General features: G+C 53.0%; 1 protein-coding gene across 3 annotated transcripts; it reads left to right on the forward strand.

The window, feature by feature from the left end:
• The first annotated feature begins 391 nt into the window (after positions 1 to 391).
• On the forward strand, positions 392 to 11189 carry orc2 (origin recognition complex, subunit 2). Of its 3 annotated transcripts, XM_041201842.1 has the most exons (16): positions 392 to 519; positions 1752 to 1898; positions 2255 to 2350; positions 3097 to 3183; positions 3853 to 3884; positions 4758 to 4812; positions 5261 to 5424; positions 5972 to 6070; positions 6577 to 6686; positions 6811 to 6943; positions 7291 to 7387; positions 7877 to 8023; positions 8606 to 8777; positions 9547 to 9608; positions 10020 to 10138; positions 10686 to 11189. In XM_041201842.1, exons 3-16 carry the CDS (start codon positions 2338 to 2340, stop codon positions 10770 to 10772), a joined length of 1377 nt encoding a protein of 458 aa, XP_041057776.1. In that variant the 5' UTR covers positions 392 to 519; positions 1752 to 1898; positions 2255 to 2337; the 3' UTR covers positions 10773 to 11189. The 3 variants fall into 3 exon arrangements, with proteins under 3 accessions (XP_041057776.1, XP_041057775.1, XP_041057774.1); XM_041201840.1 differs by lacking the exon at positions 392 to 519 and having other exon boundaries at positions 1281 to 1898; XM_041201841.1 differs by lacking the exons at positions 392 to 519; positions 4758 to 4812 and having other exon boundaries at positions 1280 to 1898; positions 3858 to 3884.
• The last annotated feature ends 1395 nt before the right edge of the window (positions 11190 to 12584 follow it).

Raw genomic sequence — 12584 nt, forward strand, 5'->3', positions numbered from 1 at the left:
TCACTGTGCCCCCCCCCCCCCCCCCCCCCCCCCCCCCCCCCCCCCCCCCCCCCCCCCCCCCCCCCCCCCCCCCCCCCCCCCCCCCCCTTCCCCCACTGGGACCCCCTCTTCCCCCCACCCCCCCCCTTCCCCCACCGGCACCCCCCTCTCCACCCCTCTACCCCCACCGGGACCCCCCCTCTTACCCCCCCCCCCTTCCTCTTCCCCCACTGGGTCCCCCTCCCCCCCTCGGACCCCCTCTCTCCCCCCCCCCCCCCCGACCCCCTTTCCCTTTCTCCCCCCTCCCCAACCCCTTCTTGTCTGAAATTCCTCGAGAGCAGGAAATGTTTCTCCCCAGCTAATTCATTTCTGTCAAAATCGTAATAAAACCTCAGTCAAATCAGCCCCTGACGTTCTATATTCCAGGCAGTACAAGCCTGGTTTATGTAAGCCGTCCTCATGGTCTAATCCCTGGAACCCTGGTAATATTCTGGTGAATTGGTGCTGCGCTCCTTCCAAGGGCAATCTATCAATTCTAAGGTACAGTCCTGCGAACTGTACACAGTTACTCCAGGTGTTGTCTAACCAGGACAAAAATAGAAACAGAAATACGTGGAAAAACTCAGCAGGTCTGGCACCATCGACGGAGAAGAGCACAGTTGACGTTTCATGTCCCCATGACCGTTCAACAGAACTAAGTAAAAATAGGAAAGTGGTGAAATATACAACCCCCCCCCCCCCCCCCCCCACCCCACCCCACCCCTTAAACCAGCTTATATTTCTCCCCTTTCCTATTTAGTCCTGTTGAAGGGTCATGGGGATTGAAACATCAACTGTGCTCTTCTCCACCGATGCTGCCAGACCTGCTGAGTTTTTCCAGGTATTTCTGTTTCTGTTTTTGTGTTGGATTTCCAGCATCCGCAGTTTTTTGCTTTTATCTCTGCTGTTGTCTAACCAGGGTTTTGTATAGCTGTAGTAAAACCTCTTCCCCTTTGTATTCTAGCCCTCTAGGCATAATGGTCAATATTCCGTTCCTCCTTTACCAGGTACCATGCCCTAAGAGCGAAGTTGATGACCATGGACTTCCATTGGATTGGCCCTTGATTGCTTGGCAAAATAACATTCGTGGCAAGCAAATGCCAGGCAATGACCATCTCCAACAAGAGAGAATCCAACCTTCACCCCTTGATGTTCAGTGGCATTACCATCGCTGAATCCCCCACTATCAACTCCTGGAGGGTTGAACCTGTCTCCACTCATCATCAGGCAGTGCATTCCAGATCCTAACCATTCGCTGCGTTAAAAAGATTTTCCTCATTTTTCCATTGCTCCATTTGCCAATAACTTTAAATCTGTGCCCTCTCGTTCTTGTTCCTTCCACCAATGGGAACGGTCTCTGCCCAATCTCCTCTGTCCAGGCCCTTCTCCATCTTGAACACCTCTATCAAATCTCCTCTCAGCCTGCTCTCCTCCAAGGAAAACAGTCCCACCTTCTCCAATCTATTCACAAAACTGAAGTTCCTCATCCCTGGAACCATTCTTGTGACTCTCTGCAATGCCTTCATATCCTTCCTAAAGCATGACTCTCTCTTGATCTCTTTCAGGCATTCCCGCACTCCTTTGCCTGTGCGTTTGCTCTCCCCATTTCTCTCTCTCTCTCTCTCTCCTCCCGCTCTCTCCTTGTTCCTATCTACCAGTTCACTGGAATGACTGCACCTGGAGGGCTCCCCAGTACCACTATTTAATGGGTTTCTCGGTGACTTGCTTTTCAGGTATTAATCGGAAGAACAATGTGCCTCTGACATTAGTGAACGTGAAGAAAGCTTCCCAGAAATGGGAGAAGACGGAGCAGGATCTAGAGAGTTCGGAAATCTTCAATGAGCGCGATTATGTGGAGGCCCTTGGAGCAGGCAACCCAGGTACTGGGTGTACTTCCGGGTGTTCACATTGTCCTGGCGAGGGAGCTGGTGATCTAACCAATGGTAGATTCAAGGTTGTTGAACAAGACCAGGTTGGGAACCCATTGCTCAGGGTGCAGAGGGCAGAAGGGAGAGTGCACTGTGGTGATATTGGGGGTGTTGTTCAGGGCTCTATAGGATGTCTAGTTTAGGTACAGGGGTAAAGGAGACCCACAACCTGATAGCAAATTCTGAAGACTCCGGGTATTTCACGGTGGAGGTTTGGGAAGTTGGTGCGATTGCAGAAATTGGGCTGACGAATAATGAGCTGTAGACAATCAGTGATGGAGGGTCTGAACTCAATCATTGTGTTATAGGTTGCCAGGGTGACTCGAGTGGTGACGTGGCTGCAGCCGGCCGGGCGGTATTTGCCTTTCCAACCATCAAAAAGGCAGACAAGATGGCAAAGCTGGGTGAGTTGGAAGAGCCACATCTCCAGGGTGCGGGAGAGAGACATGAGGTGAGAAAGGCATGGCTCGCCAGGAAAGGGGTTGAGTGACTGAGCTGTGGATCTACTGCTGGGTGGTGAACAAAATCATTTTGCTGGCCTCAGCTTCTCAAAGCGTCAAATGAATGTTACCAGCTTTGAATATTTCAAGTTCGCAGAGAACATTCCAATACAGCGCCAGGTTAGATACAGTGTAAATCTTCCTCTACACTGTCCCATTCATACACTGTCCCATTCATACACTCCCAGGGCAGGTACAGCACAGGGTTAAATACATAGTAAAGCTCCCTCTACACTGTCCGCATCAAACACTCCCAGGACAGGCACAGCACGGGGTTAGATACAGGGTAAAGCTCCCTCTACACTGTCCCTATCAAACACTCCCAGAACAGGTACAGCACGGGGTCAGATACAGGGTAAAGCCCCCTCTACACTGTCACAATCCAACACACCCAGGGCAGGTACAGCACAGGGTTAGATACAGAATAAAGAGCTCCCCCTACACTGTCCTGTCAAATATGCAATGCTTGTGTAGTTATTAAAAGGAAATTTGTTGGGTGGGGCATGTGGGAGCTGTGGAGAGTGACAGCTTTTATCCTGTGCATGGGGATGGAGGAGTCTCTGATAGCCCACCTCCCCCAAGAGGGGGTTGGATGGGGGATCGTGAACATTGATATTTCCATTGCTCACACATCCTGTTTTGACTTGCAGCCTCTGAACTCGCCCAGACTCCCGGGAAAAGTGTAACGTTCTGTGCAGCTGACAGGCGATTGACAACGGATCAGATCAGGAATCAAGGTGAGTCGATAGATCCCGACTAACTTTGGATCACGATAGGAATCTGGCCCGATGGGTTGGAGCAATGTTGGGTGACCAGGATAATGATTGCATTGTAATAATCCCTCCCCCCACGCTGTGTGCACAAACTCAGCCCTGTCCTTTGCTTGTGTGGGCACCATCATTCTTAAGTGTCTGGGCACTGTTGGCAGGCTACTCAACTGTGTAGGCATCACAGCTGATGCTGACTCCGCCTTCACTCCGAGTCTTGCCTCCCCATACTCGCACCGCCAAAGCACCCACCTCACTTCCCTCATCGCTGGCTCCCTCCTTCAATATCACAGGACAGTGATCAGTCCCCAGACCCCAGGCAGATATTGGCTTTCCTTTCCCTGCCCTCACCCAGGCTACTGAGGTCAGTTTTAGCCCCAGTTGCTTCCTCCCAGCTGAGATGTCCCACCAACCGCGGTGAGGCTGGCACTGCCTGGTCTCTCTAATTTGCGAAACGGCTACTGTCTGGGAGGGCGATTTCATGGCAATGGAGGAGAACACTGAGATTCCCTCAGCAGTCACCCAGTCCCAGCATTGCAGGGATTCTGATGTTTGTTGGGAGGCGCTTCTTCCCGTCCTTTCTGTGTTATGATTGTGGAGATTGAATGAATCTGTCTTTTTTCCCTCCCCCCCCGCCAGGACAGGCGATCCAGAGCAAGACCCCGTCAAAGGTGAGGATGGAGCAGAGCATCTGCTATCTACCTGCCTTGGAGTTACAGAGTAACTAATCATAGCGTCATCGGATCAATCATGGCAACCAGCAGTCAGAACCGGACACCTCCTCTGACCCAGGCTGTACCTGTCCTGGGAGTGTTTGATGGGGACAGTGTAGAGGGAGCTTTACTCTATATCTAACCCCGTGCTGTACCTGTCCTGGGAGTGTTTGATGGGACAGTGTAGAGGGAGCTTTACTCTGTATCTAACCCCGTGCTGTACCTGTCCTGGGAGTGTTTGATGGGACAGTGTAGAGGGAGCTTTACTCTATATCTAACCCCGTGCTGTACCTGTCCTGGGAGTGTTTGATGGGACAGTGTAGCGGGAGCTTTACTCTGTATCTAACCCCGTGCTGTACCTGTCCTGGGAGTGTTTGATGGGGACAGTGTAGAGGGAGCTTTACTCTGTATCTAACCCCGTGCTGTACCTGTCCTGGGAGTGTTTGATGGGGATGGTGTAGAGGGAGATTTACTCTGTATCTAACCCTGTGCTATACTTGCCTTCACCCTCTGCTCCCAGGACCTTGTTAATTTTACTGGACATCACAGAAAGAAGGTGCGGCCTGTCCGTGTGCTTGGTAAGATTGGCACAGACTGGCATGGTTTCTGGGCTGGGTGATGTATGACTGATTCCCTAGCTGAGGGTATGTGATCTAAGAGTTGTGTCCAGTGAAGTGTTGGCTGTCATCAGTGTGTGTCCCGGGTAGTGATGCACAGGCTGATAGACTGTTCAGGGAGGTGGGTTTGTGTAGGTTGGTAGACTGTTCTGGAAGGCTGGCGTGTGTTCTGGTTTGGTTGTCTGTGTTCTGATTTGGGATTTCTACCCCACAGGGGAAGAGGCAGTTTGTGTCGACAACCCCCTACAGACTGAGGAAACGTCTGACCAGTGAGTGGTGGACAAGGGAGGCTGGGAGTGGGGAGGGTCTGCTCGACTTCCAGTTCCTAAGCTTGAGACTTGGGCCAAAGGCACGGCCCAACATTGAATAAAATATAACTGGGATAAATGGGAGGAATCCCAGTGATAGAACCTGCTCCTCCCCATATCGCCAGGCGGAAAGGAATTTGTTCAAAACATCGAGGGAGAGAGAAAGGAGCTGAGTGTCCAGACCCGGGGAGCGGGGGGAGGGGGCGGTGCCCAGTCCCGGGGGTGGGGGGGTGGGGGGGTGGCGGTGTCCAGCGGGGAGGGAGCTGCCCCTGGGGCGAGACGACACCAGCGAGCGGGGGCCATCCCCGGGGTGGTGGCGACAGGAGGGCACTGCCCAGGGCAGCGGCAGGCCAGGCCAGGCCTCACCACTCCCCCAACTCTGACTTTAGCCATGAATTGTTTGCTCCAGACTCGGCTGATTTGAGTAGCGGCAGCGAGAGCGATTACTCCTCATCAGACTCCGAGAGTGGACAGGAACGTTCCCCAGGAGGAGTCCCCAATCCCAGACCCATGCCGGAAAGAGCAGCGACTCCAGCCAAAACGCCGGTTAAGAAATCCAGGAAAGAGGCCCAGGTGAGCTCCGCACAGCTTGGTGAGCTTGGTCTGGCCCCCGGGGAGGGTGGGTGGGGCTGGTGCTGGGTGGGTAGATGCTGCTCTGGGACGGGACTGAGAGCCGGTCCATCTTCCTGCTGCGCCACCCCACCTGAGGGGAGGGGGTGGGGGGGGTTGTTTGTTTCACCCTGAGGGACTTGCCTCCTCCTCGTGACGAGTCAGGAGATGTCCTGCTGCCTATGGCCTGCGCTGTTCGTAATGAGAATGCACTGGTGGACTCAGGCCTGGGGCTCAGGTCCAGGTCCAGACTTGGGGTATTATTTTAACCTGAGATGGGATTACTGACATTGGCGTCCGTTTCTTCCCCTGTTGTGGGTGGCGAGCAGACCACCCTTTGGTGGTGTTTGGGCTTGACCCCGCTTTCTGAAACCGCGTGTTGTTTCTGACCCACGGCCTGTAGTGATGACCAGTGACCTCTGAGCAGTCTCGGTGCTGATTTTGTAGGGACTGACTCACCCCCGTCCCCGGGTTGCTGCAGCTTGCTGACGTCTCCTCCTTTCTCTTCAAGCCCAGCGATGTTGAGCTGTACTTCGAAGCTCACAGCAGTTCAAAGGTCCTGACCTCTGATCGCACGTTACAGAAGCTGCGGACCCCGAAGCTGGATCAGGTACGTGCCGTCGGGGCTGTGATTCACGGGGGTTTTGTTCGGCAAGGGCACAAAGGGGTCGCGAATCACGATGGCCGGATGGTAGCTGAGGTACAGCTCAACACTGATCAAATTCAGCAGGGCAATGGCTGGAGGACCCCCTCCTGCTTGTGTCGGGGGGCTGCTTTACCTCTGGTATCTGAAGGAGACCGTTTTGATATTCTGTCCAGGTTCAGTGCTGACCTCTGGCTGCTGGAGCTCCCAGTCCCTGTCTCGGTCATGCTTTGGGCGCAGGGGGAGCTGCACCACCACCACCACACACCTCCCCCCCCCCCCCACCCACCCACACACACAAATCATACCTCCATGATCTCTCCCTCCCCTCCAGGCTGTGTTTTCCGCCGCCAACTCCCCCCCCCCCCCCCCCTTCCTCTCCCCTTCTGGGTTGCGTTCCCTCCTCCCACACCACCTCCTTTCCAGGCCCCTCACCAAGCTGCAATCTGATTTTGTTTCCCGTCCTGATTCAGGAGGCCATGACGAGGCTGCTGAGTGACGACCGTTCACCCTTTGCAGGTGAACTCAGGCAGCTCAAAGAGGAACATGAGCGACTTTTCCACAAATGGATGCTGCAGACACAGTGAGTGCGGCGTGCGAGAACCCTCGGTGCAGTGATTTGATGTGGTTGAAAATGCAGTGCCCTGATGTCTTAGTGCCATTATTCAGCCGCTCGTCTGCTTCTCCCTCCCCCGCCCTGTCTCTAGATTGGGGTTCAGCCTCGTGTTGTATGGCCTCGGCTCCAAGAGGGAGTTGCTGGAGGACTTCCGCTCTCAGATGTTGGAAGGGATAGTCCACGTGGTGGTGAATGGATTTTTCCCGAGTATTACCCTTAAATCCGTGAGTATTCGCCGAGGAGCCAGCCTGAAGTCAGAACACAGAAGCTGCTGGTGAGAGGGCCCCAAGGGCTCTGATTTGTACCAGGCCTGAACTAAGAATGAGCCCCAGGCAGGAGGAACCCCATCCCCTACTCCCCACCTGCCCTGTTGGGGGTCGTGTGGAGGCTGGAGGAGGGGAGAGGGCCTGTGGTGGAAGGGGGTGGTGGGGGGGATATTAGGGTTGGGGGGTAGTGGATGGGTCTTGTGGGGGACTGGGGTGAGGGGGTGTGGTTTGGAGAGAGGGAGAGGGGCCCATTTGGGGGTTAGGAGTCACATTCACGCGTTAACTGAACAATTATTGTGCCGCAGATTCTGAACTCCATAACAGAGGAGGTTTTAGGAAATGAAGGAAGCTTCCGGAACCCCATGGACCAGCTCGACTTTATCGTCAGGGCATTTAAAGAGGGTGTGTATCTGCAGACACTTTATCGGTGTTTGTAGAGGGTGTCACACAACCAAGGCAGGGTGGGTGGGGGAGGTGGGGTGTATGGGGGAGGGGAAGGGTGTGGGTGAGTGCGTGTGGGGGAGGGGAGGCGGGTTGTGTTGGGGAGGGGAGGCAGGGTCCGGGTGAGCGCGTGAGGGGAAGGGTGGGGGAGGCGAGGTGTGTGGGAGAGGAGAAAGATTGGGGGAGACAGGTTGTGTGGGGGAGGGGAAGGGTGTGGGTGAGCGTGTGAGGGGAGGTGGGGACGTGTGGAGGAGGGGAAGGATAGAGGTGAGTGTGGGGAGGGTGCCGGGGTTGGGGGAGATGGACAGTGACCTGGGTGTGTTGAGTGGTTGGGGTGGTGTGGTGTGGGGGACATGTTGGGAATGCGTACCCTGTGCTGCGGTGTCTGTATCGGAGATCCACGCTCCGCTGGGTTTGGAGAGTTTGGTGATTTGTGTTTCTCGCCGTCAGATTCCTCACTGGATCTTTATCTTCTCATCCATAACATCGATGGGCAGATGCTGCGGGGGGACCGGAACCAGCAGATACTGGGCCAGCTCAGTGCCATTCCTGGCATCCACCTCATCGCATCCATTGATCACCTGAATGCCCCTCTGAGTAAGTCCTCTGTCCTGTTGTGTCCCTGTGTGTGTGCGCGTCGCGGTCGGGGGGGGTGGGGGTAGGGTTCAGTACAACTCATCCTCCAGTGTCAGCCTGGGAATTTCAATGGGATTGAGAACGCCAAGGTTGGCGAGGGTGGTTTCCGGTCTCTGGCTCCTGCTGTGGGCAGGCAGATCGTCAGCCTATCATTGACCAATCTCGGTCCAAATCCTCGCGTGCTCCCTTGGACCGTGGGGAGAAGGGGCCCAGATCAATCGAGGCAAGGTCACGGAGCCAGTGGACCAGGCTCAAAATTGCAGTCCGTCCTGTTTGGTGGGGGTGTGGGGATGTCTACGGATGGCAAACTTGAGTCATTGGGGTAAGCCCCTGTCTGTGGTGGGTGCGTTGACGATGGGGGCTGAGTTGGGGGCGCTCCGTGTGGTTATGGGGGTGGGGGCATTCTCTGAGTGTGTGAGTGTGTGTTATTGGGATGTCCTTGTGTGTGGGAGAGACCCTTTGGAGTTGGGGTGGGAATTCTCTCTCTCTCTGGGTTGAGGAGACTACGCCTGACCCTGTGGTGTTCTGGCTCCTGTTTGGCAGTGTGGGATCAGACGCGAAGCTGCCTCTTTAACTGGCTGTGGTATGAGGTGACGACCTTTAGACCCTACACGGAGGAGACCTCATACGAGAACTCGCTGCTGGTGCGACAGTCGGGAACCTTGGCGCTGAGCTCGCTGACTCACGTACTCCGCAGTCTCACTCCCAACGCCAGGTAACGGGCGGAGGGGGCAATGTGCTGACGGAATCCAGGTGGGGTGCAGTTAAATGGGTTGGGGACCCCTGGTGGGGGGGAGGTTGAGAATCCGGTCAAGTTCGATCTTGACCTTTGCCTGATGAAGCCAGACAGGGCCAGGGTGGGTGGGTGAGTGAGGAAGGGGAGGAGGGAGGTTAGGGACCTACCTGCAAATATACTGGGGCTGGGTCGGTGGAAGCTGAACGTGAACCGTGAAGTGGGATTGAGGTTTCCAGATAATTACAGGGGGCCTGGAACTCTGGATTCTCTCATGAGGAAAGGTTGAGCATGTTGGGCCTGTACTCATTGGAGTTTAGAAGAACGAGAGGTGATCTTATTGAAACATGTAAGATTCTGAGGGGGCTTGACAGGGTAGATGCTGAGAGGGCGTTTCCTTTTGTGGGGGGAGTCTAGGACTTAGGGGAAACAATTTCAGAATAAGGGGCCTCCCATTGAAGATGGAGATGAGGAGGAATTCCTTCTCTGAGGGTTATTCGGCTCTGGAATTCTCCTTCCCCAGATAACAGTGGAGGCTCGGTCAGTGAATATATTCAAGGCCGTGTTAGACAGTATTTCAATCGACAAAGGAGTCGAGGGTTATGCGGGACAGACTAGAAAGCAGAGTTAAGGCCATAATTAGATAAGCCAGGATCTTATTGAATGGTGCAGCAGGTTTGAGGGGCCGAATGGCCTGGTAGTCCCTCTTTCTCATGTTCTGACTCTCCCTGTCCCTTTCTTCTGACCGCAGGGGAATATTTAAGCTCTTGGCTCAGTTTCAGTTGGAGAACAAGGATAACTCGTCCTATCCAGGTAAGAGTGGCCTGGTACAAATTGGGTAGAAAGCGGGGTTGGGGGGGCGGTGGTGGAGTGTAGAAATGGGTGGGACAGTACAGGAGGGGATGGGGGTGGTTCAGTCAGCCACGAGTTCAGGTTCTGTGGCGGGGCAAGACCTGTCCAAGCCTCAGGTATTTGCTGCCTCTCCCAAACAACTGCCTGTGTGGCATAACCAGGACGGTGCATGAACCCTGTGACTGCCGGTCTGAGGCTCAAGCAGTGCTGGGTGTCTGCTGCAGGTGCTCCCAGTGTTAGCCAGCCAGGCTGAACCTTTTCAGTAGGAAGATGGGTCACAAGCATGGTTGTGCGACTCTCTCTCTCTCTCTCTCTCTCTCTCTCTTGGAGTATGATCCTGCTAAATTCCAGTTTTTGCCTTCTCCTCTTCAGGCTTATCCTTTCAGGATTTCTACCAGCGATGTCGCGATGACTTCCTGGTGAATAGCAACCTCACCCTGCGGGCACAGCTCACCGAGTTTCGAGACCACAAACTCATCAGGAATAAAAAGGTGAGACACCTTTGTGTGTGGGGTGGGGGAGGGGAAGATTTCTGCTTCACCCAATTGTACCCCCAACTGAAAGCAGTAAGTGCATCTTGCACTGATCATTGTGAAAATTGGGGCACTTTTTCCTTTAAGATGCGGGCTGTTATTTGTTATTAACCATTTACCACATAATCTGGAGTCACATGTAGGCCAGACCAGACAAGGTCTGGCTGATTTCCTTCCCTGAAGCACATTAGTGAACCAGATGTGTTTTTACAACAGTTGACAGTCTCGGTAATGGTGACCGTGAGACTAGCTTTATTTTCCAGATTATTAGTTGAATTTAAATTCCACCAGCTGCCCTGGTAGAATTTGAACCCACGTCCCCAGAGCATTAACCTGAGCCTCTGGATTACTAGTCCGGTGACATGACCACTACCCCACCGTCTTCCTTAATATTCATGATGGCTTGCGGATTAGGTAACCTTGGTTAACTGTCGGGTGTTGGAGTCGAGGACTGTTTGAGTGGATCAATGCCCGATGGGTCAAGTCGGCTGTTTCAATTTGCCAGGGTGCTGATGGTGTCGAATACCTCATCATCCCCATCGACGTGGCAACACTGAGTGACTTCTTCGAAATGGAGGACAAGGAGACTTAGATTGAAGGGGAAGATCCCTGGGAATCGATAACCAAACGGCTGCAGAATTCCAGGAACAAATGGGGAAATCCCAGGCTCCAGTCGCCAGAAGATCTTCAGTGCCTTGTGCCCGATGTGAGGGATCAGAATGGAAATCTGTACTCCAGTAAGCTTATTTCCCAAGTTACTGGTAACCAGGCTAACCCTCTCACCTATATTCGAATTCCTGGAGCATGGTTAGAGGGCGGACCGCGAATACTTTCACCTTTTTGCAGGTTGATATTTTGGGTGGTCTGTTTTGACCTAATCTGGTGAGATATTCACTGTGTTTTACTGCTCTATCTCTGATAAAACCTGATTATTTGTTTACTGACGTCACATGGCTGCTGTTATTTGCAAAGTTTTTTAAAAAAAATAAATAAATAAATTTCTATTAAAGATGTTTTGCACGCTGCCTAATCTGTATTTAGTGAAGTGTATTAAAGTTGGATCTCATCACTCTTCACCCTCCCTTCCCCAACACAACCCTCCCTCTTGCCCAACCGACATGTGTATGTGAGTGATCTGTGCCCGTGCGATGTATTTAATCCACCACCTTCTCCCATGTTCCCATTTAAACTGACCACCCCATTGCTCGCCGCTTTTGTGAACTGTTCCCTCTCCAGACACACTACCTGTGCCATTGTAAGTTGCAGTTAACAACACCCCTGCTCAAAAAACCCCTCCATCCTCACCAATTGCCCCCTCAGCTCCACCTTTCATTCCTTCTCTCTAATTGGTGCCCATCTTTCCCACAACTTGGCGTTTGAACCTCTTCAATTGGGTTTCCAGCACTGCATCAGGGCTGAAGGAAGGGATGTGATTGGTCACAAATAGCATCTGATGTGACTGTGGTAAACTATCCCCTTCTTTCCTGTCCTGTCTGCAGCCTTTGACACAGTTGACCACACCATCTTCCTGCAAGGCCTTTCCTTTGTCATCCAACTGGCAGGGGCTGCCCTCGTCTGGTTCCATTCTTATCCAGTCATGGGCAGAGAATCACCTGCAATGGCTTCTCTTCCTGCCTCTATCCCCATCAACCCCCTCAGAGTGCCCCAAGGATATCTAGCTTCTACTTCACCACCTCTTGCAACCCCATCACTCTCCCAATTCTCATCCTGCTGGCCCCATATGCAGTCAACATGGTTTTATGTAGAAAATAGGAGTGGGACATTCAGCCTTCCAAGCCTGCTCTGTCATTCATCATGATCATGGCTGATCATCCAACTCAATAACCTGCTCCCTCTTTCTCCCCATATCCTTTGACCCCTTTCACCCCAAGAGCTATATCTAACTCCTCCTTGAAAACATACAATGTTTTGGCCTCAATTGCTTTCTGTGGTAGCGAATTCCACAGGCTCTCCACTCTCTGGGTGAAGAAATTTCTCCTCATCTCAGTCCTTTACTGCCTTCTGCACCTGCATGCTTACCTTCAGCGACTGATGTACGAGGACACCCAGGTCTCGTTGCACATTTATAGCCATTCGGATAATAATCTGCCTCCCTGTTTTTGCTACCAAAGTGGATAACCTCACATTTATCCACCTTAATACTGCATCTGCCATGCATTTGCCCACTCACTCAACTTGTCAAAGTCATAATGAAGCATCTCTGCGTCCTCCTCACAGCTCACCCTCCCACCCAGCTTTGTGTCATCTGCAAATTTGGAGATATTGCATTTAGTTCCCTCATCTAAATTATTAATATATATTGTAAATAGCTGGGGTCCCAGCACCGATCCCTGCGGCACACCACTAGTCACTGCATGCCATTCAGAAAAAGATCTGTTTATTC

This window comes from Carcharodon carcharias, chromosome 12, assembly GCF_017639515.1.
Source record: "Carcharodon carcharias isolate sCarCar2 chromosome 12, sCarCar2.pri, whole genome shotgun sequence".
In the NCBI taxonomy this organism is placed as follows: Eukaryota; Metazoa; Chordata; class Chondrichthyes; order Lamniformes; family Lamnidae; genus Carcharodon; species Carcharodon carcharias.

What these genes read in the sequence shown, in the direction of transcription:
- orc2 (XM_041201840.1), top strand. Translation starts at nt 1,724, where the DNA reads ATGGGTTTCTCGGTGACTTGCTTTTCAGGTATTAATCGGAAGAACAAT. An exon ending in AGTCTCACTCCCAACGCCAG is followed by an intron (nt 8,778 to 9,546) that starts GTAACGGGCGGA and finishes TTCTGACCGCAG; the next exon opens with GGGAATATTTAAGCTCTTGG. An exon ending in AACTCATCAGGAATAAAAAG is followed by an intron (nt 10,139 to 10,685) that starts GTGAGACACCTT and finishes TCAATTTGCCAG; the next exon opens with GGTGCTGATGGTGTCGAATA.